This window comes from Notamacropus eugenii, chromosome 4 (genome assembly GCF_028372415.1).
Source record: "Notamacropus eugenii isolate mMacEug1 chromosome 4, mMacEug1.pri_v2, whole genome shotgun sequence".
Lineage (NCBI taxonomy): Eukaryota > Metazoa > Chordata > Mammalia > Diprotodontia > Macropodidae > Notamacropus > Notamacropus eugenii.
Genome location: NC_092875.1, coordinates 427732485 through 427758911, shown reverse-complemented (window position 1 = coordinate 427758911; position 26427 = coordinate 427732485). Strand labels below are relative to the sequence as shown.

The 26427-nt window shown below is 36.9% G+C and overlaps 1 protein-coding gene across 3 annotated transcripts in view; it reads right to left on the bottom strand.

Moving 5' to 3' along the window:
- ADAMTS12 (ADAM metallopeptidase with thrombospondin type 1 motif 12) overlaps nucleotides 1-26427 on the bottom strand; it is a 528119-nt gene that overhangs the window by 6795 nt on the left and 494897 nt on the right. For all 3 annotated transcript variants that reach the window (XR_011966393.1, XM_072605885.1, XM_072605886.1), the window contains one exon: nucleotides 23753-23906. Coding sequence is in view for 2 of the 3 variants with exons in the window: in XM_072605885.1 (XP_072461986.1) it covers nucleotides 23753-23906 (154 nt within the window). In the remaining variant the exon portion in view is untranslated. The remainder of the gene's footprint in view (nucleotides 1-23752; nucleotides 23907-26427) is intronic.

The following is a 26427-nucleotide window of genomic DNA, read 5'->3' as shown; positions in this document are numbered from 1 at the left end:
TCAAGTCATTATCCTCTCTCTTCTGGGCTCGTGCAATAGCCTCCTAATTAGTCTCCCTGTTTCAAGTCTCTACCTTCCCAATTCACCTTCCATAAACCTAACATTTCTCTAATGCATAAGTCTGACCATATCTCTCTCCTGCTTAATAAACTCCAGTTATCTCCTATTATATCTGGGATCAAATACAATTTCTCTACTTGACATTTAAAACCCTTCACAACTTGTCACAATCCTGGCTTTCCAGGATTATTATTAATTCTCCTCACAAACAGTATGGTCTAGGCAAATTGACCTTGTTATTCCACACATAAGATATTCTAACATTTCAATCCCATCTCTGTACCATTGTAAATATATATATATGCATTTGTTTTATTTTTAAACACTTTTATATAAAGTTTTGAGCTCCAAATTCTATCGCTCCGTGCTCGCCTCCCTTCCCCTTCCCTCAGGTAAGCAATCCGATATAGGTTATATATGTGCAATTATGTAAAACATTATCATATTAGTCACTTTGTATAAGAAGATTCTAATAAAAGAAAAAAATGAAGGTGAAAAACAGCATATTTCAGTCTATATTCAAACAATACTAGTTCTTTCTCTGGAGGTAGATAGTATTCTTCATAATTAGTCCTTTGGGATTGTCTTGGATCACTGTATTGCTGAGAAAAACTAAGTCATTCATAGTTCTTTATTAAACAATATTGTTATTACTGTATATGATATTCTCCAGGTTCTGTTTATTTCCTTGTGCATCAGTTCATGTGAGTCTTTTCAGGTTTTTCTGAAAGCATCCTGCTTGTCATTTCCTATAGCACAATAATATTCCATTACAATCATATACCACAGGTTGTTTAGTAAATTCCCAATTGATGGGCATCCCTTCAATTTCCAATTCTTGACCACCATAAAAAGAACTGCTATAAATATTTTTGTACCAATAAGGTCCTTTCCCCTTTTTTGTTGGATGTTTTTGAGATATAGACCTAGTAGTGATATTGCTGGATCAAAGGGTATGCACAGTTTTACAGCCCTTTGGTTATAGTTCCAAATTGCTCTACAGAATGGTTGGATCAGTTCACAATTCCACCAGCAGTGCATTAGTGTCCTAGTTTCCCATATCCCCTCCAACATCTAGCACTTCCCATTTTTCTTTGTCATATTAGCTATTCTGATACATGTAAGGGTAGTACCTCAGAGGTATTTTAACTTGCATTTCTCTGGTCAATATTGATTTAGAACATTTTTTCATATAGCTATAGATAGTTTTAATCTCTTTGTCTGAAAACTGCCATTCACATCTTTTGACCACTTATCAGTTGGGGAATGACTTGAATTTTTATAAACTTGAGTCAGTTCTCTATATAGTTGAGAAATGAGGGCATTATCAGAGATACTTGTTGCAAATATTTTCCCCAGTTTTCTGCTTTCATTATAATTTTGGTTGCATTGGTTTTATTTGTATAAAAATTTTTAAATTTTATATAATCATTTATCTACTTTACATTTTGTAATGCTCTCTATATTTTCTTTGTTCCTAAATTCTTCCCCTATCTATAAATCCAACAGATACTATTCCATGCTCTTTTTATTTGCTTATGGTATCAACCATATCATGTACCTATTTTGACCTTATCTTGGTATACAGTGTGACATGTTGGTCTCTACCTAGTTTCTGCCATACTGTCTTCCAGTTTTCTCAGCAGCTTTTGTCAAGCAATAAGGTTCTGTTCCAAAAACATGGATCTGTGAATTAATCATATACTAGATTGCTATGGTTCTTTACTATAATGTAATTTGTACCTAATCTATTCCACTGATCCATCAATCTATTTCTTAGCCAGTACCAGATTGTTTTTGATAATTACTGCTTTATAATACAGTTTGAGAACTGGTATGGCTGGATCACCTTTTTGAACATTTTTTTTTTCATTGATTTCCTTGATATCCTTGAACTTTTATTCTTCCAGATGAATTTTGTTATTATTTTTTCTAGCTCTATAAAGTAATTTTTGATAGTTTGATTGTTATTGCACTGAATAAACAGATCAATTTGGAGAGAACTGTCATTTTATTATATAGGCTCAGCCTACCCATGAGCAATTAATATTTTTCCAGTTGTTTAGATCTGACTTTATTTGTATGAAAAGTGTTGGGTAATTGCGTTCATATAGTTCCTGGGTTCTTCTTGGCAGGTAGACTCCCAAATATTTTATATTGTCTACAGTTATTTTAAATGGAATATCTCTATCTTTTGCTGCTGGACTTTGCTGGTAATATCTAGAAGTGCCAATGATTTATTTGGGTTTATTTTGTATCCTGTAACTTTCCTAAAATTGTTAATAATTTCAAGTAGTTTTTCACTTGATTCTCTAGGATTTTCTAAGTATAACATCATATCATTTGCAAAGAGTGATAGCTTTGTTTACTCATTGCCTCTTCTAATTCCTTCAGTTTACTTTTCTTCTCTTATTGCTATTGGTAACATTTCTAGTACAACATGAAATAATAGAAGTGATAATGGGTGTCCTATTGGAAAGGCTTCTACTTTATCCCCATTACAGATAATGCTTGCTGATGAATTTAGATAAATATTACTTATCTTTTTAAGGTAAGCTATTTATTCCTGTGCTTTCTAGTGTTTTTAATAGGAATGGGTGCTATATTTTGTCAAAGGCTTTTTCTGCATCTCTTGAGATAATCACACAATTTCTGTTGGTTTTATTATTGATATGGTCAATTATGCTAAGTTTCCTAATATTTAATCACCTCTGTAGTCCTGGTATAAATCTTAACTGTTCATAGTGCATGATCTTTGTGATATATTGCTGTAATCTCTTTGTTAGAATTTTATTTAAAATCTTTGCATCAATATTCAGTAGGGAAGTTAGTTTATAATTTTTTTCTCTGTTTTGCCTCTTTATGGATTGAGTATCAGCACCAGATTTGTGTCATAAAAGAAATTTGGTAGAACTCCTTCTTCAACTATTTTTTCCAAATGGTTTATATAGTATTGAGCTTAATTATTCTTTAAATGTGTGGTAGAATTCACTTGTGATTCCATCTGGTCCTGGGGATTTTTTTCTTAGGAATTTCATTGATGGCTTGTTCAATTTCTTTGTCTAAGACTGAGCTATTTAAGTATTTTATTTCTTCTGTTAATCTGGGTAATTTATATTGTTGCAGATAATCATTCATTTCATTTGATTATTAAATCTGTTAGTATATAATTGGGCAAAATAGCTCCTGACAGTTGTCTTACTTTCCTATTCATTGTTGCTGAATTCACTTCCTTTATTTTTGATACTAGTAGCTTGGTTTCCTTCTTTCCTTTTTAAAATCAAATTACCCAATGCTTTATCTATTTTATAGCTTTTTCTTTCATGAAGTCAGCTTGCATTTTTTGAAAGATGTTGCTCAGGCCATTTTTTTTAACATAGTTTTTAGGCAATCAAATAACTCATATTATTTCTCCTGGATCTATTTTCTAGGTCAGTTGTTTTTTCTTTCATTTATTTATTTATCTATTCATTTATTTATTTTCAATGTTCCACAATCACAACCTAGACTTTTTTCTTTCTCTCCCTCCCCCTTCCTCCCCACCCCCCATCTACCACTTCTTCCCCAAGATGGCAAACAATTTTATATAGGTTCTACACTTACATTCCTATTAAATATATTGTCACCATAGTCATGTTGCATAGAAATATTAAAATGAATGGGAGAAATCATATAACAAACCAAAACGTAATACAAAAGAAAATGATCTGCTACAATCTGTGATTGAATTCCATAGTTCTTTCTCTGGATGTAGAAGGCATTTTGCCTTCTGTAGAGAACCTTAAGGGGTTTGAAAGAGCCCCTGATCAAGAGTTCCCCTCCTCCAAGGGAGAATAATAGCTGACTTAAAAAGTTAAATGATATATTGTTCTCAGGTGTTCAACCTTGAATTCAGGTGTTGAAGTTCCAGGAAACAAGGATATACAGGATAACATTCCAATATAGAGGCCTTGAGGACTCCCTTTCTACTTAGCACAATCTACTGTGTTTCATGCTTCAATCGCTACCTTTATGGTTTTTTACTATTTAAGCATCCCGACACCCTGATTTATTGGCTCAGTATGTCCAGAATAAACTCAGCTTGTTCAGACTGCTGTGTCCTGCCTGTCTTTTCATCTTCACTCTGGGAGCCCTGTAACTGCCCGTGACCTGCTGGATTGTGCTGGCCACAGCAGCCTAAAAGACCATTGGGAATTTTTTAAGTCTTTGCATTGCAATGAAGTTCTAAGTCTACCAGAAAAAATCCTTGCACACTGTGGTTGTTGCTGTGTACAGGGTTTTCCTGGTTCTGCTCCTTTTGCTCAGCATCAGATCACATTCAGTTGTTTTTTCAAAGAGAAATTTCACATTTTCATTTTCTTTTTAAATTTTGTTTTATAGTGTTTTGATGTCTCATAGAGTCATTTGCTTCCACTTGCTCAATTCCAATTTTTAAGGAATTATTTTCTTCAGTGAGCTTTTGTAATTCCTTTTCCATTTGGTCAAATCTATTTTTTAGGGAGTTATTTTCCTCTGTAAATTTTTGTATATCTTTTCCCATGCAATTGATTCTTTTCATGAATTTTCTTGTATTATTTTCATTTCTTTTCCCATTTTTTTCTTCTACTTCTCTCATTTGCTTTAAAAAACACTTTTTAAACTCTTCCAGGAATTCTTTTTGCTTTTGAGACCAAATTACATTTTTCTTTGAGGCTTCACATATAGCCATTTTGGCACTATTGTCATCTTCCAAGCTAATGCCTTCATCCTCCCTGTAACCATGGTAAATTTCTATAATCAAGTACTTTATTTGCTTATTTTTCTGCCTGTTTTGTGACTTGTTTTTAATGTGAGAACTGGGCTCTGGTCCTGCACTGACCTAAGCTTTTTGTGCTGAGGCTCTGGGTCTTATTTCACTGAACTTCAGGGCTTAACTGCTTGCTTTCACTGGCTTGTACTAGGGGGTAGGGTCCCTGTTGACCTCCCCTAGGTGCTAGCCTGCCCCAGGGGTGGTGCCCTGATGCTGGGTTGCTATAGAAACAGGGTCTCTTTGCTGGCAGGCCCCAGGAGCAGGGTCTTGCTCTTGCCCAGCCCTGGAGAGAGGCTTCATTACAGTCTAGAAATGGGGGCGAGGCCTCTATGGTAGCCTGTGCTAGGGCTGGGGTCGCTGGGGTGGGGCCTTGCTGCTCTGCACAGGCTGCTCACTAGCCCAGGGGGCTGCTGGTTTGCAGGAGGGCAGGGCCTTCCTGGTGGATTGGCCCAGGCTTGGAACTTTGCTGCAGGCCTCCTCCTGTGAGGCTGGCTGCTGTTGCAGCTCTTGGACTTCTCTTCCCTCCCGTCCCAGTGAGACAGACCTTTCCTGCTATGCAGGTAAGCTACTTCCCTGCTCCTCGATCAATTTTGAGGCAGTTTTCCAATGGTTTGTAGAGTAATTTAGGAGAGCTTCAGAGGGTTCCTTCCTCACTCCACCATCTTGGCACCAGAAGTCATATAATACACATATGTACATATATACTTCAATATTTGCAAGTTATCTCTTCTAATATGATGCAAGCTTTTTGAAGGCGGGGACTGTTTCTTTTTTCTCTTTGCTTGCTTCATAAAAATATTTAATAAAAAATTTTTAAACAATTAATCACTAAATTCCATGAAAAGTTTCACCTATATTCTCACCACACTCCCCCCCACCTCAGCTCTCTGAAACATTTTGTGCTTTTGACCACTTTTCATTTCTTCTTTTAATTCTCTTTTTCTTTTGGTTTCCATGACATTCCACTCTCCTGGCTCCCCTCTTTCTCTACCACTCCTCAATTTCTTTCACTGACTTTTCTTCCTCTTATCTTCTAAAACATATTTTATAAGCTATACACTCATTCTTCTTCCAAGGGTTCTTAATATGGCATCCATGAATTTGGATGAGAAGAATTATATCTTTTTTCTCCACTAACCTTTGGTTTCCTTTATGATCCTATGCACTTTATTTTATGAATTTGAAAGAAGGGGCCCATTGCCCTGTCCAAACTGTCAAAGGTATGTGTAATACAGGAAACATTAAGAATCCATTTTTCTAGAAGTTCCCTCTTAATAATCTCATTCACATCCATAACTTAACTATTATATCTCTAAGGATGTCTTCTAAAAACCACGTCACTAGCTCTTGTCTCTTTTTTGACCTCAACCCACATTTTCAACTATCTCCTAAAAGGTTCCATCAGTACCCCAAATTCAACATGCTTAACAACAATCTCATCTTTCCCCTCACATCTACTCCATTTCCTCTCAGTAATTTACAATCAGAATTCAGGAGCTATCTTTGGTTGTTCACACTCCCTTGTTTCCCAAGAATTGTTAAGCGCTATTATTTCTATCTTTAGAATTTCCTAAATCAGTTGCCTACTCTTTGACTTCACTGTCATTTATAGAGAAAATCTTTATCACCTCTTGCCTGGATGATTGCTATGCTCTCCTGACTTAACTCCTCTCCTACAATTTCTTCTTCTGGTTTACTATATATATCATCTTCCTAATGCACAGCCTTGATTGAGTATCTTCCTGTTTAAAAAATGGTTGCCTATATACCTACTAGTAAGTCCAAACACTCGTTCAGGGCTCTCTAAAATCTAGCTCCAATCTACTTTTCCAGTTTTATCTTACTTTCTTTTATTTTCCCTAGTGATATATTTAAATTAAACTGAACCACCCAACCTCCTTGAAAGAAATTCTATTTTCTTGACTTTCTTTACCATTCCTTTCAGCTAATCCTCTTCCTACTTAAATCTCTTAAAATCCTTCTTTATCTGAGTGTTACCTGAACACCTAATCCAAATTCTACCTTCTCCTTGAACCCTATTCCAGAACTTCCATGCTAGAAGTAGTCTCTCCTTTCTTCAACAATTAAGAAAAATTTGTACCTCTATAACATGTATCATCTGTTTCATACTTCCTACTTTTTTCTTTGTACAGCAGTTACTTGAACCATATGCTCCTCTGATAGATTGTAAGTTCCTTAAAGGTAGGGCCCATCTCATCTTTGCTTAGTACCCTGAATGTGACCAGGGTTTATTACATATTTGTTGAATTTAGTTAAATAGGACTTTTCATCCTAAGCCTGGAGGAAATGTATACTATGTTAAAAACTGGAAGAGACCTTAGAGAGCACCTAGTCTCATTAAAAAAACAAAACAAAACAAAGAAACAAACCTCATTTTACAACACAGAACATTTAGGGACACTGTTGTTTGGGGAAATTAATAGTGGACATTTCCAACCTTCTTACATCTTACATTCTCCCTCCCTCAACATACTGTTCCATCCAATGACACTAACCTCTTTGCTGTCCGCCAAACAAGACACTCTGTCTCCAGAATCTGAACATCTTCTCTGCTTACCCCTTAGAAGGTTCCCCTTCTGCATCTCTATCTCCTGGATTCCTTCAAGTCCAGCTAAAATCCTACCTTGATTCTAGGGCCTTCCTTCTGCTATTTCCTATTTTTCTTATGTATAACTTGTTTATGCATAGTAATTCACATGTTGTCTCCTCTGTTGGTCCTTGAGAGCAGGGACTATTTTCTGCCCTCCTTAACATAATGCCTAGCATATAGTAGGTGTTTAAAAAATGTTTATTGACTGACTAATCTTGGCTCTGCCACTTACCACCCAAAAGTCTTGAGCAGGTCACTTAACCTAAGTCTTAGTTTCCTCACCTGTAAAATGAGAGAATTCAACTAGCAAATCATTAAGGTCCCCTTTATCTCTAAATCTCATGACCTCTTCAAGTTTAGTGAGATGATGTAATGCATACAATTAAAACTATTCCATGAGAGAAAGTTCTTTAAATTTTGCCAGAGTGACTGTCAGAGCCCAGATTTTCATTTTTACTTTGCACAGGGCAAAGGCTACTGAGGGCTTCTGAAGAAAATCACTTTCAAAAACCAGGCCAATATCCAGGAGCATTTTGTAAATAGACCAGTTAATTAAATGGGAAAATTGAAGCAGTGTACTTTTCCAGAAGCCTCAGACAGATTTTTTTAAAAAGGCATTAAGCTCAAAAATGCCTTGTCTTACAAAGAGCTCATCATTTCAGTCACTGTGGCCTCTTTCCATTACCATGTTTCCTCTATTGAGTTGCCAGAATTTCATTGTCTGTACTCTTGAAAAGTATGTTTCCAGTGCACTTACAAGGATATAAAGGATAATGCCTCCCTGAGCCGCATCCTTCACTTGGAGAGTCCTTTCACCATGCTTTCTTTCCAAGGTCAATAAAAATCAATTTGTATTGAAAATCAAATGCACATATCCATCTCTGGCAAGAAAGGGGCTTCCTGAAAGGCACCCTGGCATAGAGGGGAGACCATGGAATCTGGAGTTCAAGGAACTGTTCATCTCTACCTGTGACACTAGTTTCAGGACTGGACAATTTCCTTAAAACCTCTGCTATCAATTTCCTTGTCAATTACCTCAAAGGTTTGTCTTGAGTTTCAACTGAGATAAAGTGGACATGTTCTTCCATAAATATCACTGTAAGTATCAATTATTATCATGACTTCTTCCCTTTGACATGCTTCACATTCCCATTCCCTGACAAATGAGAAACACAAGGTATAGAGTAAGAAATACTTTTTTCATATAGTGAAGGGAGGAATTTGTTTTGCTTAACTTTGCATATTATATGTTAGGAGGATTTTTCTTTTTATTTTTACAGTAAGGATGGGATTAGGAATAAAGTAGAAAAAACAAAGAGATGAAAGAAAAGGGGTTCATTAAAGCCTCTTTTTAAAAAAATGCAGAGAAAAGAAGGAATGTCAGAAGTAGACAAGAAAGATAGTTTCAAAGCTACATGTTGAACTTATATGCTTCAAAAGAAAAATGTATAAGAGCAAACTGAAATTTAATCAATAATTCTCCTTTTCTGTTCTATTATGTAAATTGAAATGCCCATTTTATTTGGGATTTGTTAAGTTCAAAATAAAAATACATTACCCAAAACCTACAGGGATAACATTAAAACCATATATATTGAATGTATAAGTGGGTACAATGATTTTGTTGTTCTGAGAATAAAGAAGGCTAGAGTGCTTCAAAATCATATGGTAGTAAAAAGAACACTAGATTTGGAGTTAGAAAACTTATGACTGAATTGTGGTTAAGTTACTTCTTTGCTGTGTGCCCTCAGGAAAGTCACTTCACTCTAAAATGAGAATAGTAGACTAAAAGACCTCCATAGTCCTTTCTAGAACTAAAATTCTATCAGCCTCTCCTGTTGAAAATCTTTTACAATTATTTATTTGCCTGACTATCCCTACTCCTTCTCTATAAAACAGTGGAATATTATCAATGATATTATCAGTTTAGCAAACAACAGGGAACATTTAGCTGTAGTCATCTGGGCCTAGCAATGTGTTGTATAGAGCGGAATTCCCTTTCAGCATTTGGGACAGCATCCTGTGACATCATAACTATTCTATGATATTAAAGTAGTCACATGTCACAAGGTTTTTTGTGGTTACCTAGTCATATAATGCCACCTCATAGGTGCAGGCAAATGGGTACGTTTCTGGAGTTGGTATGGAAGAGGGTAGAAAAGGTCAGGGGTCAACTCCAGACCCACTTCCTCCATTAACCTTCCATTTCTATTTCCATATCTATATTGTTTATCATTTGAACCACAAAATCTAGTGCCTTATGGCATACTGCTTTGTGTTATCTACATATTTCATGCACTTGCTATTTTCCTCAAAGGACAGGGCCAGCTTTAAGTAAAAAGGTCAAAGTTTTCCTTCTTTCTTACAATTCTATTTTGTACTCAATATCTTTAATCCAAGTTGCTCCCTTTTGAGTGTAGCAGAGAAAATCTACAATCATTTAGCTACCCATCTACTTAAAAGATGATGACCTGAAGTAGTACCTAGCTAAAGGTACCCAGCTCCTTCATTTAGAAAGGAGTCTCTTGAAGATGGGCAAATATTCAAAACCTTGAGGAATGAAAGTCTAATGGTAAAATGTCCAACCAAATGACAAGAAATGAGACCAAAGTTACTTGGAAAAGAACTTGCTATTTGGCAAAAATTGCTGGGAAAATTAGACAACATTTTGGCAGAAATTAGGTTTAGATTAGTACTTCCCACCGTGTACCAATTTTAGCTCCAGATACATGACCTAGATGTAAAAGATCATATCATAAACAAATTAGAGGAGCAAGGAAGAAATTACCTTTTGGATCTAGGGACAGTCTAAATAAGTGATAGGATCACACAAGACAAAAAAGGCAACTTTGGCTATATAAAATTGAACATTTTTGCACAAATATATCTAATGCAGTAAAAATGAGAAGAAAAGAGGTAATTGAGTTTTCATTTATAAGATATGTAAAAAAATAACCTCATTCAGATTTTGAAAGACAATGAGTGTTCCCCAGTAGATAAATAGTCAAAGGATAAGAAAAAGGAAGTTTTCAAAGAAAGAAATACAAATTATCAATAATTATATGAAAAAATGCTCAAAATTATTAATAATTAAGAAGTGTGCATTAAATCAACCTTGAGGTTCTACCTCACAAGTTGTCACCCATCAGACTGGCAAAAATGGCCATAGAAGAAAATGACAAATGGAGGGGTTATGAGAAAACAGATACACTAGAGCATTGGTGGTATAACTGTGACTTTTTCCAAACATTCTGGAGAGCAATTTGAAACCATGACCCCAAATTACTAAACTCTGCATACCTTTCATCCGACTATACCACTACTAGGCCTATGCCCCCAAAGAAATCAAAGAAAAAGGTAAAGCCCAAAATCAGAAACTAAGAGGGGGGCCTCCTCTTGGCGAATGCCTAAAGAAATTGTGGTCTGTTCATATAATGGAATATTATTGTGCTATAAGAAATGAGAAATGAACAATTTAGGCGGAAAGTGAAGATCTTTTTGCACTGATGCAGAACTAGGAGAACAGTTTATACCATGGAAACATAAAAGAACAAAACAACTCGGTAAGACTTGAGAATACGGATCAAAGCGGTGATAAACCAAGAATTAAAAAAAAATGAAGATGAAACATACTGCTCACCACCTGATAAATGATGAACTGGAAGTGAAAAACCAGATACATTTTTGAACATGGTTTATATGTCTATCAGAGTATAAGGCTGTATTTTTTTTTAAAGAAAAGCTTCATTTTTCAGAGTTTAAATGGCAGATTAATACAAGTAATTTGTTACCTAAAAAGTGAAAAAAATATTAAGAGGACGACTAGAAATGGATCAGGATTTTTTGAAGGAGCCTTTGTCTATTGCCCCTCAAACCACATCATGTAGATAGTTGCTTATGTGCAAGACTGGCCCTAAACTTCAATTACCAAGAAATTTTCCTTTTGGTTTGCCGAAGCTACAGTGCCTGTCTTGCTCAAATCTGAATGTCCAGTCTTAAGTGGATGCTCTCTGGAACAGTGAATGAGGGCTTGCCCAGGCTGCTCAGAGGCCCAAGGTTGTCTATAACTAGGGAATCCTTTGATATTGTAGTTGGATCATGTGGCCTATGATGGAGCAAGGAGGATGTGGAGGAAGAAGAAACATTTACACTGGCTTACATTTAAGACCCTGAGTTCCAGACCTATGTTTAGCAGCTCACTTAAATCATGATAAATGATCATGAGGCCAAATGTCTTAATTGCATCAGCTCTCTTCATTATTTGAAAACAGTAAAGATTTATAGTGTTCACCATCCAATTGGATCCCTGTTCTTCAGTAAACACAATGCTTATCATCAAGGGCCTTACAAAGGTAAAATCCCAGTTTGCCTCCAGCTCATAAGGTATGAAATGAATTTAGAAATTTAAAGGGAAAACACCAGCCTGCTCACCCAGGGAATGTTTGGGACATATTCTGTAGAGCTGAAGCTGAAAGGGTAAAGTATGACATGGAGAAGAAAGAACATTAGGGACTTAGAATATCTGAGTAAGAGTCCCAAATCTTCTACTTACTAGCTTAGCTATGTAACCATGGACAACTCAACCTGATGAATGCTCAGTTTCTTCATCTGTAAAATGAGGAGGTTAACATTTATGTCACTTCAAGGCTTATAAAGCACTTTTTACTTACATCATCTCACTTGACCTTGATAATAACTGTGGGAACAAATACTCTAGGTATTGTTATCCCTATTTTATAGATGGGTGTAATGTTAATGGAATAGGAAGATCTTCCCCATCCATTAATAGGCCTATGTAATCTGCTGTGAGCTCTGGCCCAGCTCATGGGTGTGATACATCTGAGTCACTTTGAGCCCAACAGAGGCACTTACCTAGGGGAACTTGCTTTCCAGGAGGACTAATGGAAAAGAATGCTAACGAAAAAGAATGCTAATGGATTGCTAGAGGGGAAGCCTAACAGAAAGAATGCTTGAGATGTCTGCCAGGAGTACCTTGCTAAATCTTACCTCTTGGTATCCTAATAGTGATGTTGCAAATAAATATTTTGGTTTTGTCTTGGAGGAAGAGAGTTTATTATATTTTGTGAATCTACCCTAGAAATACATATGCATATTCATAGCAGCTGCTATGGGTATCGCATTGGCATTACAATAGGCAAATGAGACTCAGGTTAACCCTGATTCATTAATACATAACCAGAAAGTGTGATTCAGATAAAGGAATTAAACTCAAATCTTTCTGATTCCAAGTCCAGAGATCTACCAAGTATGCCATGCTACTATAATGTCATAATCAGAATTTCCAGACTTTGAAACCACGTCTCAGCTATAGTCTCATCCCTTAGCAGCTGGGGCTTTCTTAACCTGCTACATTCATCCACCTTTGGGCTTTCTCCCAGTGGACTCACTCCAGTTCTCTGGCCCTGTTCTCTCATTGGTAAATTTCTCCTGGGGCCTCTATTTTAGGGAAGGGCCCAGGCCAAGCAATCTCCACTCTCCTCCTCATTGTGCTTCTGACTTTTTTTTTTACTTCAACACCAAGTCCTTGGATGGGGATCTTCCCGCCCACCACCTGTCTCCCTGTGTATTTCTAATTCCCTTTTGTGTGTTATCTTCAACTATAAGAACGGAAGCCCTTAGAGGACAGAGACCATCTTCCTTTTTTCTTGTGTTTGTATCCCTTGGGCTTAGAACAATGCTTGGCACATAGTAACTGCTTTACAAAAGTTTATTGCTTTTCCTATAATAACACTGAGTTATCATCTCCATTACACCATTGTGGTGAGGATCAAATGAGAAAATGTTCATAGAATGCTATTTAAATGCAAATACTTTTTAAAAACCTCTCCAATAAGCTACAAAGCTTCATGAGAGGAGGGGCTATATCTTATTTCTCTTTCTTTTGTATTGACCCCCATTACCTAGCACAGTGCTCTCTCTCTCTCTGTCTCTCTTTCTCTCTGTCTCTGTCTCTCTTTCTCTCTGTCTCTGTCTCTGTCTCTCTCTCTCCTTTCCCTCCCTGCCCCTTCTTGTTCCAAGCCTATAAATTTATAGGCTCAGAGATTTTAAAACTGCAAAGGCCTTAGAGATTATCAAGTTGAACCCCCTCATTTTGAAGATGAAGACATTGAGGTACAGAGAGTTTAAGTGACTTGCCTAGGGTCACATAACTATTAAGTGTCTTATGTGGAATTTGAGTTGAGGTCTCTCTGACACCCAGTCCAATGCTCTATACCATACTGCTGCCTTCACTCATAAAAGAAAAGCCTAGTATGCAAACTTTTTTCTCTTGGGCAGCTTATCTATAAATTATAGTCTTAAACTTTTGTTGCTTGAGAAACTAAGAGGTAAAGTTACTTGCCCACTGTTACATAACTAACCCACATCTTCCTGACTTTATAGCTAATGTTCTGTTGACTAAACCAGATAGCCTCTCTATAATCTAACAAAACAGAAGGAACACACTTCACAAGTATTTGTTGAATGAATAGTTATAAACAATGGTTATATGGAAGCAGAATCTTTTGCCTCCAGCCTATACAGTATAAACCAAAATTATGAATTCAAAGGGTATTTAATGCTTCCCTTTCATTTATTTCCATGGATTGTTAAAAGTTAAAAAACTATCCAATGTTGCTTGTAAACATTGTGTTTTTCCCCAAATATGCTGCTTATCAGTCTATGAAGATCATTTTTAGGTGAAAAAGAGAGATTATTCCCTAGGAGCAATACTACCAGAGAAGAACATCTTTATCTTGCTTAAAACTGGCTTCAAGTGTACCTCCCAAGGGCATTCGGAGGAGGAGAGTGACGTGGTAGGTGGTAAGAAAGAGCTCCAGAGTGCTAAAGGCCCTAAATTTCCTAGGGCACAAAAAGATTAATGAATGAGATACTGAGCAAGGCTAATCTTGACACCATGGAAGTAGTCACTTGCTGGTTGCCTAGTTACCGGGTTGCATCTCTACAAATCAAGGAGGATACTGGACAGTTACTCACTCAAACAGATAAATGTCTACAGGGAAAAAGGACAGTTTAGTCCCAAACTGGGTTTCTTGCTCAAAATGATCCTGGTGGTGTTTATTTGGCATGAAAACACAGCTTACGAGGCTCTGGGGATTCTTGTTTTTGCCTTGGAATCTCTAAGGTCTATGACAGTTTCTCAGATATCAATCAGGAATATTCAAATCTAAGATAAATACATTTATGATATAAAAATATGTATATCACATATATACAAAGTAGAACCAACTGTGTATAAATACATGATGCATATATGTACATTTATGTTCACATTTGTATCATGAGTATATGCTTAAATTTTTATAATTTTTATAATGAATTTAATAAATTGAATAAATGTCAACAAACATGAACATTGCAATGCACGAAGAACAAAATAAGAGGAAGTTATCAACTTATATGGTTGGATTTTAAAGTGTATATTAAATTTAATGCAATAGTAACAGAACTTAGTTTCTTGTTTGTGTCCCTATCTCAATTTTTTCTGCTACTTGCATTTTTAAAAAAGTTTCATGTTATTTTTTTCCATCTTATTTTTCCTCATCATTATAATTTCCTACTAATATCCCCTCCCATGTGTCTCTCCTCACTCCAAAACAGAAGCCCATGACAAGTATCGTTAAGCAAAGCAAACACAGAGATCGGCTGCGCATGAAAATATACATCTTCAAGGGAAGCCAAAATGGCAGAATAGCAGGAAGTAGTACAGAATCCATCTTGCCTTCCAATTCCTTCAGACGCATCTAGAAAATGCACCAGCTTGAATTTGGATGGGGAAATCCAAGGAAAGGTCAGAGGGAGTCATTTTTCCAGGCTGGCATAGAGAGACAGACTGAGAACACTGAGGTCAGGGTCTGACCAGCATCCCAGGGCTGTGCAAAGCACATCAATCTAAAAGCAGAAGAGCTTCTGGACCCAGACCAGGGCACCTGTGTAGGGTGTGGGAACAGGTGTCAACTGGAAACTTTATTGCCCACTACCTAGTTCTAGGCCACTTAAATGAGTAAGTGCCATTTAGGGATAGGAAGTCACCACAGGGCCTGGGCTGTCCACCTAGCAAAGATCAAGTTGCTGTGTGGCTCAGATTCCAGAAGAAGAACATGGTCTACTTCTAGCATCTCAAACCCATTCTGAATCCTGGCGAGGAATAACGAGGTCAGAAATCCCATAATAAAAGAGAAAATGTATTTCTATCATTCTGAACCATCAGAGCTTTCCACCTAGTTGACTGGGGCTGAGTCCAGCAGCAGTTTACTCCTACACAGACCCAAACTCAGATCAGAAACTTGCAGAGCTCAGGCCAGAGGGTAACAATCAGATTTTGTCCTAGATCAGATCATTTTGGGAGCACTGAAAGTTTACAGGTGCCCAGCCTATCCCTGCAATCCTGGAATAACACCACACTCAATACCCCAACCCAGAACTAACATCAAGTCTGAAGTCAGGAAGAAGGCTAAAATAATAAGCAAACAAACAAACAAACAAACAAACAAACCCCCCTACCATTAAAAGCTACTATGCTGCCAGATAAGCTCAAAGTGAAAACTCAGTAAAAAAAAATGACCTCAAAATTCTACAGGTAAAATCTCAAAGAAAAAGCACAGTTTCTGACACAAATTCAACTAAAATTCCTACAAGAGATGAAGCAAGAATTTAAAAATGAATTTAATACTTTTATCAATGAAATGAAAGCAATGAAGAAAAAATTGAAAAAGAGGTGAAAAATATGAAAATCAGAATGGACCAGACGGAAGCCAATGATCCCATGAGACAAGAACTATTAAAACAAAGTTAAAACAACTGAAAACAATAGAAGAAAATGTAAGATTTTGTAGCAAAAGTCAACTTTCTTGGAAAACAGATAAAGAGAAAAAATTTAAGAAATCACTGGACTATATGGACACTATGACAAAGAAAAAACCTGGACACCATATTTCAAGAAATCTTTTTTTTAAAATTACTTAAATCCCTTAGAACCAGAGGGCAAAACAGAAATAGAAAAATCCCCTGGTCACCTCCTCAAAGAAACACTCAAATGACACCCCCACCCCAGAAGCATTGCAACCAATATCCAGAACTTTTAAGTCAAAGAAAAAGATACTGTAAGCAGCTAGAATGGAAGAATTTTAGTACTGAAGAACCACAGCTAGGATTCCACATGATTTATCAGCCACCACTATAAAGAAGTAGAGAGCTTGGAATCTGATATTTGAGAAGGCAAAGGATATGATGGACTTATAGCCAAGAATTACTTAACTAGCAAAACTAAGTATAGCCCATAGGAGAGGAAATGTACTTTAATAAAATAAGACTTCCAAGCATTCCTTGAAATGATGAAAATAACCAGAGTTGAGTAGAAAATTTGAAGTTTAAACATAGTTTAAAGAAACATAAAAGAGTAAACACAAATGAATAACAAGAACTAAACCAGGATAAACTGCTTACAATATAAGAAGAAGGTATATGTACCCCCTCTGAACTCAGTCCTCATCAGAGTTCATAGAGGGAGTTTATTAGATAAGAACAGGAAGTAGTTGCTATATCTTTTTTTTTTTTTTTTTTTTTTTGGAGGAAATCAGGCTAGGAGACTTGCCCAGGGTGACACAGCTAAATAAATGTCAGATTTAAACTCAGGTCCTCCTGACTCCAAGGTCAGTGCTCTATCCACTGCACTACCTAACTGTCCCTCTGTTATATTTTGATAAAAGGAAAGAAGAAGGAGTGAGAGGGAGTAGATTATAGAAGTAATTAGTTCTAAGCAAAACACAATGTAAAGATACATAAAAATACTTCTGGGAGTCAAGATGGTGGAATAAGCAGTAAATTACTATAGCTCTTCCATATTTACCTCCAAATAACCATAAAATAGTGTCCCAGAACAAATCCTAGAACAGTGGAGCCAGGGAGAAAAGATGAGGAGGAGCAGTCTTTTAATCCAGGAGACTTGGAGGACTGACAAGAAAGGTCCATTTCACCTCAGTAAAAGGGAAGCACATTCTAGGACAGGAAGCATCCCAGTAAGCCCCATTTCAGCTAACCAGCAGGAAATTCTGAGCCCCAATGTGGTGGAGCAGGTAAACACCAGCACCAGGAACCCCACATGCCTTAGTATAGCCAAGGGAACTGGAAGACTTCAGCTCAAAGAAACACCAAGTGCTTCAGTGTAGCCATGGGGCAAATAGGCATCCTTCAGTGGCCAGACCTCCATGTGCTTCAGTGAAGCCCTAGGGAAATGTGGGAAAACCCCACCTGGCCTGAGCACATGTCAGATGCCACGACTAGGACCCCAGCTTACCACCAGGTAAGCTGCCAGACCCCTACAGAATCCAGCAGCATCAGTTACCCCCACCCCATCCCCTCAACACAGCCCCCATGAGCCTCAGGGCAACATCAATTCAGCACCAGGTAAACAGCCAGGGCTTGCAGACACTGGCCCAAGAAGCCTGAGATACAGCCCCTGTCACCCTTGGAGCAGAGATCAAATTTAAAGAAAAGGAAAAAAGTAAAAAAAAAAATGTGATCATAGAAAGTTATTATGGTGACAGGGAAGACCAAGACACAAACTCAGGAGAGGACAACAATGTCAAAACACCTATGGGCAAAACCCCAAAGAAAAATGGAAAGTGGTCTCAAGCCCAGAAAGAACTCATGGAAGAGTTCAAAAAGGAGCTTAAAAATCATATAAGAGAGGTAGAAGAAAAACAGGAAAAGAAATGAGAGTGATGCAAAATAATCATGGAAAAAGAGTCAACAGCTTAGAAAATTGCTTGAAAAGTAGAATTAGTCAAATGGAAAAGGAGACACAAAAATCCACTGAAGAAAATAACTTTTTAAAGAGCACAATTGGCCAAATGGAAATGAAAGTACAAAGGTTAATTGAGAAAAACAATACCTTAAAAGTTATAATCAGGCAAATGGAAGTTAATGTCTAGATGAGACATCATGAATAAATCAAACAAATTTAAAAGAATGAAAAAAAATGGAGAAAATGTAAAATACCTCATGGGAAAAAACTGACCTGGAAAATAGATCAAGGAGAGACAATGTCAGACTCACTGGACCACCTGAAAGCCATAATCAAAAGGACAAAAGATGCCGGACAGCATCTTTTGAGAAATTATTAAAGAAAATTTTCCTGATGTCCTGGAACCAGAGGGCAAAATAGGCACTGAAAGAATCCACCATTCACCTCAGGAAAAGGATCCCAAAATAAAAACCTTAAGAAAGATTATAGCCAAATTTGAGAACTATTGGGTCAATGGAAAAAGTACTGCAAGTGACCAGAAAGAAACAATTCAAATGTCAGGGAGTGATAATCAGGATCACACAGGACTTGGCAGATGCAACATTAAAGGATCAGAGGTCATGGAACATGACTGGGATCAGTGCTCTGCTCTTTCCAGTATATTCCACTATATTCATTTTGAACATGTAGTTCAGAGCTCTACCTCTAGCATTAACTTGCTGTGTGACTTTTGGCAAGATGTACCAATTACCTGAGCCTCAGTTTCCCAATCTATAAAATATGAGGGCTGGAAGATACCATCTCCAATGTTTCTTTAAGCTCTAACATTATGTGACTTTTAGAATTTGACTTTTCTTTATCAGGTAGCTTTTGGAGTATTGAAAGCTAATGACTTAAAAATATATGATCTCATTTATTTCTGTCTTGCTTAATTTCATTAATGTGGTCATTTTAGAATAGCAATGCTATGCTAATGAATACAATTTTCCAAATCAAATGAGAGAAACTCATTTTATTCATTAGCACAAACACCATTCACACCTTAAGAGAACACTGGTGAATTAGCAAAGGAGGAAAATAATCAAACAATTTTCAATATATGACTGTTGTTCAGTTGGTTCAGTCATGTTGACTCTTTGTGAACCTATTTTTTTTTTTCAAAGATACTAGAGTGGTTTGCCACATTTCCTTCTCCAGATCATTTTATAGATGAGGAAACTGAGACAGAGGTTAAGTGATTTGCCCAGGGTCAGACATCTACTAAGTGTCAGAGGCCAGATTTGAACTCAAGAAGATGAATCTTCTTGACTCCAGGCCTGACACTATATCCACTCGGCTACTTAGCTGCCCCTCAGCATATGATCTGTTTCCTAGAGAGCATAGGAATAAATGGAGTTTTCCTTAAAATGATAAGGAACATCTATCTAAGGCCATCAGTAAACATTAAATGTAATGGGGATAAGCTAGAAGCATTCGCAGTAAGATCAGGGGTGAAACAAGGATGTCCATTATCACCACTGTTATTCAATATTGTACTAGAAATGTTAGCTTTAGCAATAAGAGAAGAAATAGAAGGAATTAGAATAGGCAATGAGGAAGCAAAGCTATCACTCTTTGCAGATGACATGATGGTATCTTATATGATGGTAACTCAGAGGATCTTAGAGAATCAACTAAAAAAACTACATGGAATAATTAACAACTTTAGCAAAGTTGTAGGATATAAAATAAACCCACATAATCGTTGGCATTTCTGTATATTACTAACAAAGTCCAGCAGCAAGGATAGAAAGAAAAATTCCATTTAAAGTTACTGTAGACATTATAAAATATTTGGGAGTCTACCTGCCAAGACAAACCCAAGATCTATATGAATGCAATTATAAAACACTTTTCACATGAATAAAGTCCGATCTAAATAATTGAAAACTATCAGTTGCTCATGGGTAGGCTCAGCCAATATAATAAAAATGATGATTCTAACTAATTTACTTCTTCAGTGCTATACCAGTCAAAGTACCAAATCTAGAAAGAATAATAACAAAATTCATCTGAAAGAACAAAAAGTCAAGAATATCAAAAGAATTAATGAAAAGAAATGCAAGGGAAAGTGGCTTGGTCATAACAGATTTTAAATTGTATTATAAAGCAGCAATCATCAAAACTACTTCGTGCTAGCTAAGAAATGGAGGGGTGGATCAGTGGACTAGGTTAGGTACACAAGACACAGTTGTCAATGATTATAGTAATCTGCTGTTAGATAAACCCAAAGACTCCAGCTTCTGGGATAAGAACTCATTATTTGACAAAATCTGCTGAGAAAATTAGAAAATATTGTGGCAGACTCTAGGCGCAGACCAACATTTTATGCTGTGTACCAAAATAAAGTCAAAATGGGCACATGATTTAAATATAAAGACTGATATTATAAGTGAACTGGGAGAGCAAGGAATGGTTTACTTGTCAGATTTATGGAGAATGGAAGAATTTATGACCAAACAAGAGACAGAGAACATTATGAAATGCAAAATGGATAATTTTGATTACATTAAATTGAAAAGGTTTTGCACAAAGCCAATGCAACCAAGATTAGGATGGAAGCAGAAAAATGGGAATTTTTACAACTAGTGTCCTGGTTGTAAATAAAGGCCTCATTTCTAAAACATATCAAGACTGAGTCAAATTTAAAAGACTATTCCATTCCATTCCATTACTAGACATGACAGAAACTAGGCATAGATTAACATCTTACAGTGAATATCAAGATAAGGTCAAAATGGGTACATGATTTGGAAATAAAGGGTGATACCATAAGCAAATTAGGAGAGCAAGGAGTAGTATATCTGTCACATCTATGGAGAAGGGAAGAAGTTATGACCAAACAAGAGTCAGAGAACATTATGAAATGTGAAATGGATAATTTTGAGCACTTTAAAAGTTTTTGCACAGTCATTGCAACCAAGATTAAAAGAAAATCAGAAAACTGGGGAAGGATTTTTAAAACCAGTGTCTCTGATAACTGAGTCAAATTTATGAGCATATAAGTCATCCTCCAACTGATAAATGGTCAAAGGATATGAACAAGTAGTTTTCAGATGAAGAAATTAAAGCTATTTACAGTCATAAGAAAAAATGCTCTAAATCACTATTGATGAAAGAAATGCAAATCAAAACAATTCTGAGGTACCAACTCATACCTACCAGATTGACTAATATGACAGAAAAGGAAAATTATAAATGTTGGAGAAGATATGGGAAATTTGGAAGACTAATGCATTCATTTTGGTGGAGCTGTGAATTGATCTAACCATTCTGTAGAACAATTTGGAACTATGCCCAAAGGGCTATGAAACTGTGCATAACCTTTGACTCAGCAACACCACTACTAGGTCTGTATCCCAAAGAGATCATAAAAAAGGGAAAAGGACCCACAAGTACAAAAATATTTATAGCAGCTCTTTTTATGGTGGCAAAGAATTAGAAATTGAGGGGATATCCATCAATTGGGGAATGACTGAAGAAGTTATGGTATATGAATGTAATAGAATATTATTGTGCTACAAGAAATGATGAGCATGATGGCTTAAAAAAAAACTCATACAGATTTACATGAAATAGCGAAATGAGCAGCACCAGGAGAACATTGTACATAGCAACAGCCCCATTGTGCAAAGATCAACTATGACAGAATTAGCTCTTCTAAGCAATGTAATGATCTAACACAATCAAAAAGACTCATGATGGAAAATGTTATGAACATCCAGAGAAAGAACTATGAAATCTGAATGCAAACTGAAGCATACTATTTTCCCTTTTTTTCTGTTCTTTCTTCCTTGTTCTGATTCTTCTTTTACAACATGACTAATGTGGAAATATTTTTAATACATTTAATGAGATTGTACATGAATAGCCTATATCGGATTGCTTTCCATCTTGGGGATGAGGGATGGGGAGGGAGAAAAAAAATTGGAATTTAAATCTTATAAAAGTTTTGCGTGTTGAAAATTATCTTTACATGTAATTGGAAAAGATAAAATGCTATTAAGTGGGAAAAAGTAATAAAAATAAAACACATATGATATGTTTCAAATAAATGAACAGGAACAATTCTGGAACTTGTGGTCTTCACTTAAGATAGCACAAGATGAAACAAATCTCTAGATGAATAGGAAAGTTGGAATGGATTACTAAGGAAGCCTGTGCAATATCCTTATTTGAAATCCTTCAAAATAGAAGAAATTGCCATTTGCCTTCCCACTTCCCTAAATCCTTTTTTAGACCTTCTTTATTAATTTCTAGGGAGCTAAGTGGGGCAGTGCGTAGTGTCATAGGATTCAGGAAGACCTGAGTTCAAGTCCCACCTCAAAGACATCTTAACTATGGGACTTTGGGCATGTCACTTAACTTGTATTTGCCTCAGTTTCCACAACTGGAAATGGGGATAATAATAGCACCTACCTCCCAGGGATGTTGTAAAACTCAAATGAGATATTTTCTTCATGCTTAGCATAGTGTCTGGCACAGAGTAGGTATTATTACTGTCATTGTTAAACCTAGGAATGCTCTCACCATCTCTATCCCATGCTTTGATGATTGAATTGTTAATTGCTGCTGGTAAAAAGTCAAGAAACCTCACTGATTTGGTTCATCATACAGAATGTCCCCAAAGTTTTAGTGCAGTTCTAAGTTTTAATAGCTTACTTCAAAAAAAAGGGAGAATGAGGAGAGATCAAGCATGTGAGAGGAGAGAATTTCTAGGAGAACAATATTAAAAATTTCAGAGATGTCATATGGAGTGAAATGGCTTTGGCTACATACACACACATATACACACACACACACACACACACATACACACACACACAGAAGAGGAAGTGGGAAAGATAGAAAGGAGAGGAACATACAGTGACCAGTGGTAAGCTGGAAACTAGAGATCAGAACATTCAAATACATAAGCCATATGGAATGGCCCCAGGCATCTTAGAAAATTGCCCCAATTCTCATTTTGGAGAAAGAAAGAGAAAGAACACTGGGGTAGAGTTAACTAGGAACTATATTTCTCTTCCCCAGGGCAACTTTTTAGCACATAACTGTAACTGGGTACAACCTTCAATAAAAGCATGGAACAAGCCTGCAAAACTACAGGAAGGAAAAGCTAAACACAGGACCTATGGAGTTTGGAAAATATATGTCTCCACCTACTCAGAGCTTGATAGCTCTGAGACATATCCTACTGAATGAATGGTACACATAAACTATAACACAAAAATAGAATGCAAGTACAGAAGGGAGTTATAAGCATGATCTCAATGAGCTACAGTTGAATCTTATCTATGCAAATGGCTTGCTGCAGATGAAAGGAAGTTCAAATATGCCAGGTTTTTCATGTTTCATTATTAATTGGTTTTGTATACTAAAAACAAATAGGCAGTAAGAACAATCACAATGTATACATAAGCCCAGCCATATGGAATTAGGTATTTATGAAAAATTCATTCATACCCGTTCAGTAAACCCATCAACCTACCTGTGTTTTTCCTGCATTCTTGTTCATTGCACGTCTGTGATTCCAGTGGTTTGGGGGTGTACTCACACAGGCTGGGGTCCTCTGTTTTATTGCTCTCTGGGTTGATACACTGAACAATCCTTTGCTGAATGCCGCCACCACAGGAAACGGTACACTGAAAGAGATAAGGAGCTTAGCCGGCATTCTAGCAAAGAAATAATTATGGAATCATGCAACTTAAGGTGACTAGAATATATTTAAAATATCAACACTATAATTCTTGAATAAAGGAAAGATGCAAGGACCAGAATCATTTTTGATAATTAATGAAGTAAAAGCATTCATATAATAGCAAGTATTTATAGAGCATTTTACAAATATTATCTCTCCAATATGAGAACTGGGGCAATTTTCTAAGATGCCTAAGGTCATTCCATATGGCTTAAGTATTTACATTACATAATCTTACCTGGGCCCTCACTGCAGCAAAGCAATTCTTTTTCTCTTTTCTAATTGATTTGTCTGCTCCAAATATTCTCAATTCAAGAATCCCACACCACCCCTTCCCTCTATCTTCACATATTCTCCTGAAGAAATTGAGCCATGTGCTCTGAGTTCCCCCTTCTCTCTTAATCTACTACACCTCAAAACTCCTTGACACCATCTCCATTTTCTCTTGCTTTCCTTCAATCTCTGATAAAGAAGTGACCCATTTTCTTGCCAAGGATGATCCCTCTTTACATGTTATTTATCTTACCCTCTCTCATCTCCTCAGGAGATTATCTCCACAATTATCCCTTCCCACTTATCTTCAATCTCTCCCAATTTGCTGCTTCCTTTTCTGTTGTCTATAAAGATTCTCAGCTTTCCCCATCCTTAAAAACCCCTTCCTCATTTGATCCAGCAATTCCTGAAAGCTACCATTCTCTTTCTCCTCCCTTTCACAGCTACTATAACAACAATACTTGTTGCCTCTACTTCCTCTCACTCAGCTCAACCATTTGCAATCTGGCTTTCAACCTCATCACTGAACAGAAATTGCTTGGTCCAAAGTTACCAATGAGCTCTCTCAATCACCAAATCTGATGATTTTTCTCAGTCCTAATCCTTCCTCACCTCACTGTAGTAACTGACATACCTGATTGCCTTCTCCTCCTGGATATTTTCTCCTCTGAGGTTTTTTCTTAATGCTTCTCTCTCTAGCATCTCCCCTTGTCCCTTTGACTACTACTGCTTCTCAGTCTCCTCTGCTGCATCATCATCCATACCCTGATCTTTAGTTCTGGGCACTCTGCAGTACTCTTTCCCAGGAGCTCTTCTCTTCTCACTTTGCATTATCTCTTGGTGACTTCATCAGCAACGATGGACTTGAATATCATCTCTATGTAGAAGACTGTGTGTATACATATATAATATGTATATAAAATACATATGTGGAATGTGTGTGTGTGTGTGTGTGTGTATTGGACATTGCAAACTGGATGTCCCAAATTCAATATGTCCAAAATAGAACTCATCGTCTGACCCCTCCTGAACTCTATCCTCTTTTGAATTTCCTTCAGTGACAGGGCACTATCATCTTTCCATTCACTAAGATAAACAACCTGAGTGCCATCCTCTACCTTCACTCTCCCTCACCCTATCACCACATCCAACCAATTGCCAGGAATTGTTGGTTTCTACCTCAACAATATTTCTGGTATCCACCCCCTTCTCTGCCTCAAGACTCTTCCCATGACAACCTATAGCATAAGTTGACCATGTCACTCTGTTGTCCCAAAATATACAGTAACTCCCTATTACCTCTAAGGTAAAGTTTAACGTCCTCATGTTGGAATTTATGGCCATGAAGATTTTGCCTCCAATCTATGCTTCCAACCTAATCATACACTTCACAAATCATATGGGCCAGCCGAACTTGTCTCTGTACTAGCCCCCACGCGTAATATGCCTTTCTATCTGTCTCCCTTTTCACAAGTTGACCCCCATTCCTCTATTGAATGCACTCCCTCCCCACCTTGACTTCTTAGAGTTCTCAATTTCCTTTTACATGAGCTTTTCCCTGATTCTTCTTCCCTCAAATTAGCTTGTTTTATGTATTTATTTTGTTAATATTCTTTCTGTGTATACACACACACATACGCACACACACACAGAGTATCTCTTTCAATAGAATATAAGTTCCTTGAGAATAGGAGTTCTCACATATTTCTATCTGCATCCCCAGTGCATGGTACAATGTCTGGCACATGGTGGAGGCTTAATAACTGGTTGTTGGTTGACTGACTGAGTCTCTTCCTTATATCTTATCTTAGCACATTTTTCAACTTGAAAAATTCATAGGGAATGTTGTAGATGGAATTTATGCCACAGAAGGGATGAGCCTTGGGACTTCTAAGGCTCCTTTCTGTACTCAAGTTCCATGGCTCTGTGTCTGCCTCAGTGGCTTTTGAGTTTCCTCTGCTGACAGACTCTACGATACCTTCCTTTCTCAATATACCTGTTCCCCAACCTTTTTCTTCCCTTCCCTTTCCTTTTTCTTTCCTTCCTTCCCATTATTCTGCCTTTCCTTCTTCTCTTCTTTTCTTCTTCTTTCCTCTCTTTCCTTCATCCAGATCTTCATCCCAAGTTCTACACTCTGTCTACTGCAATACACCAGGCTCCAAGTCAGAGAGACTCTGGTTTGAATCCTACCT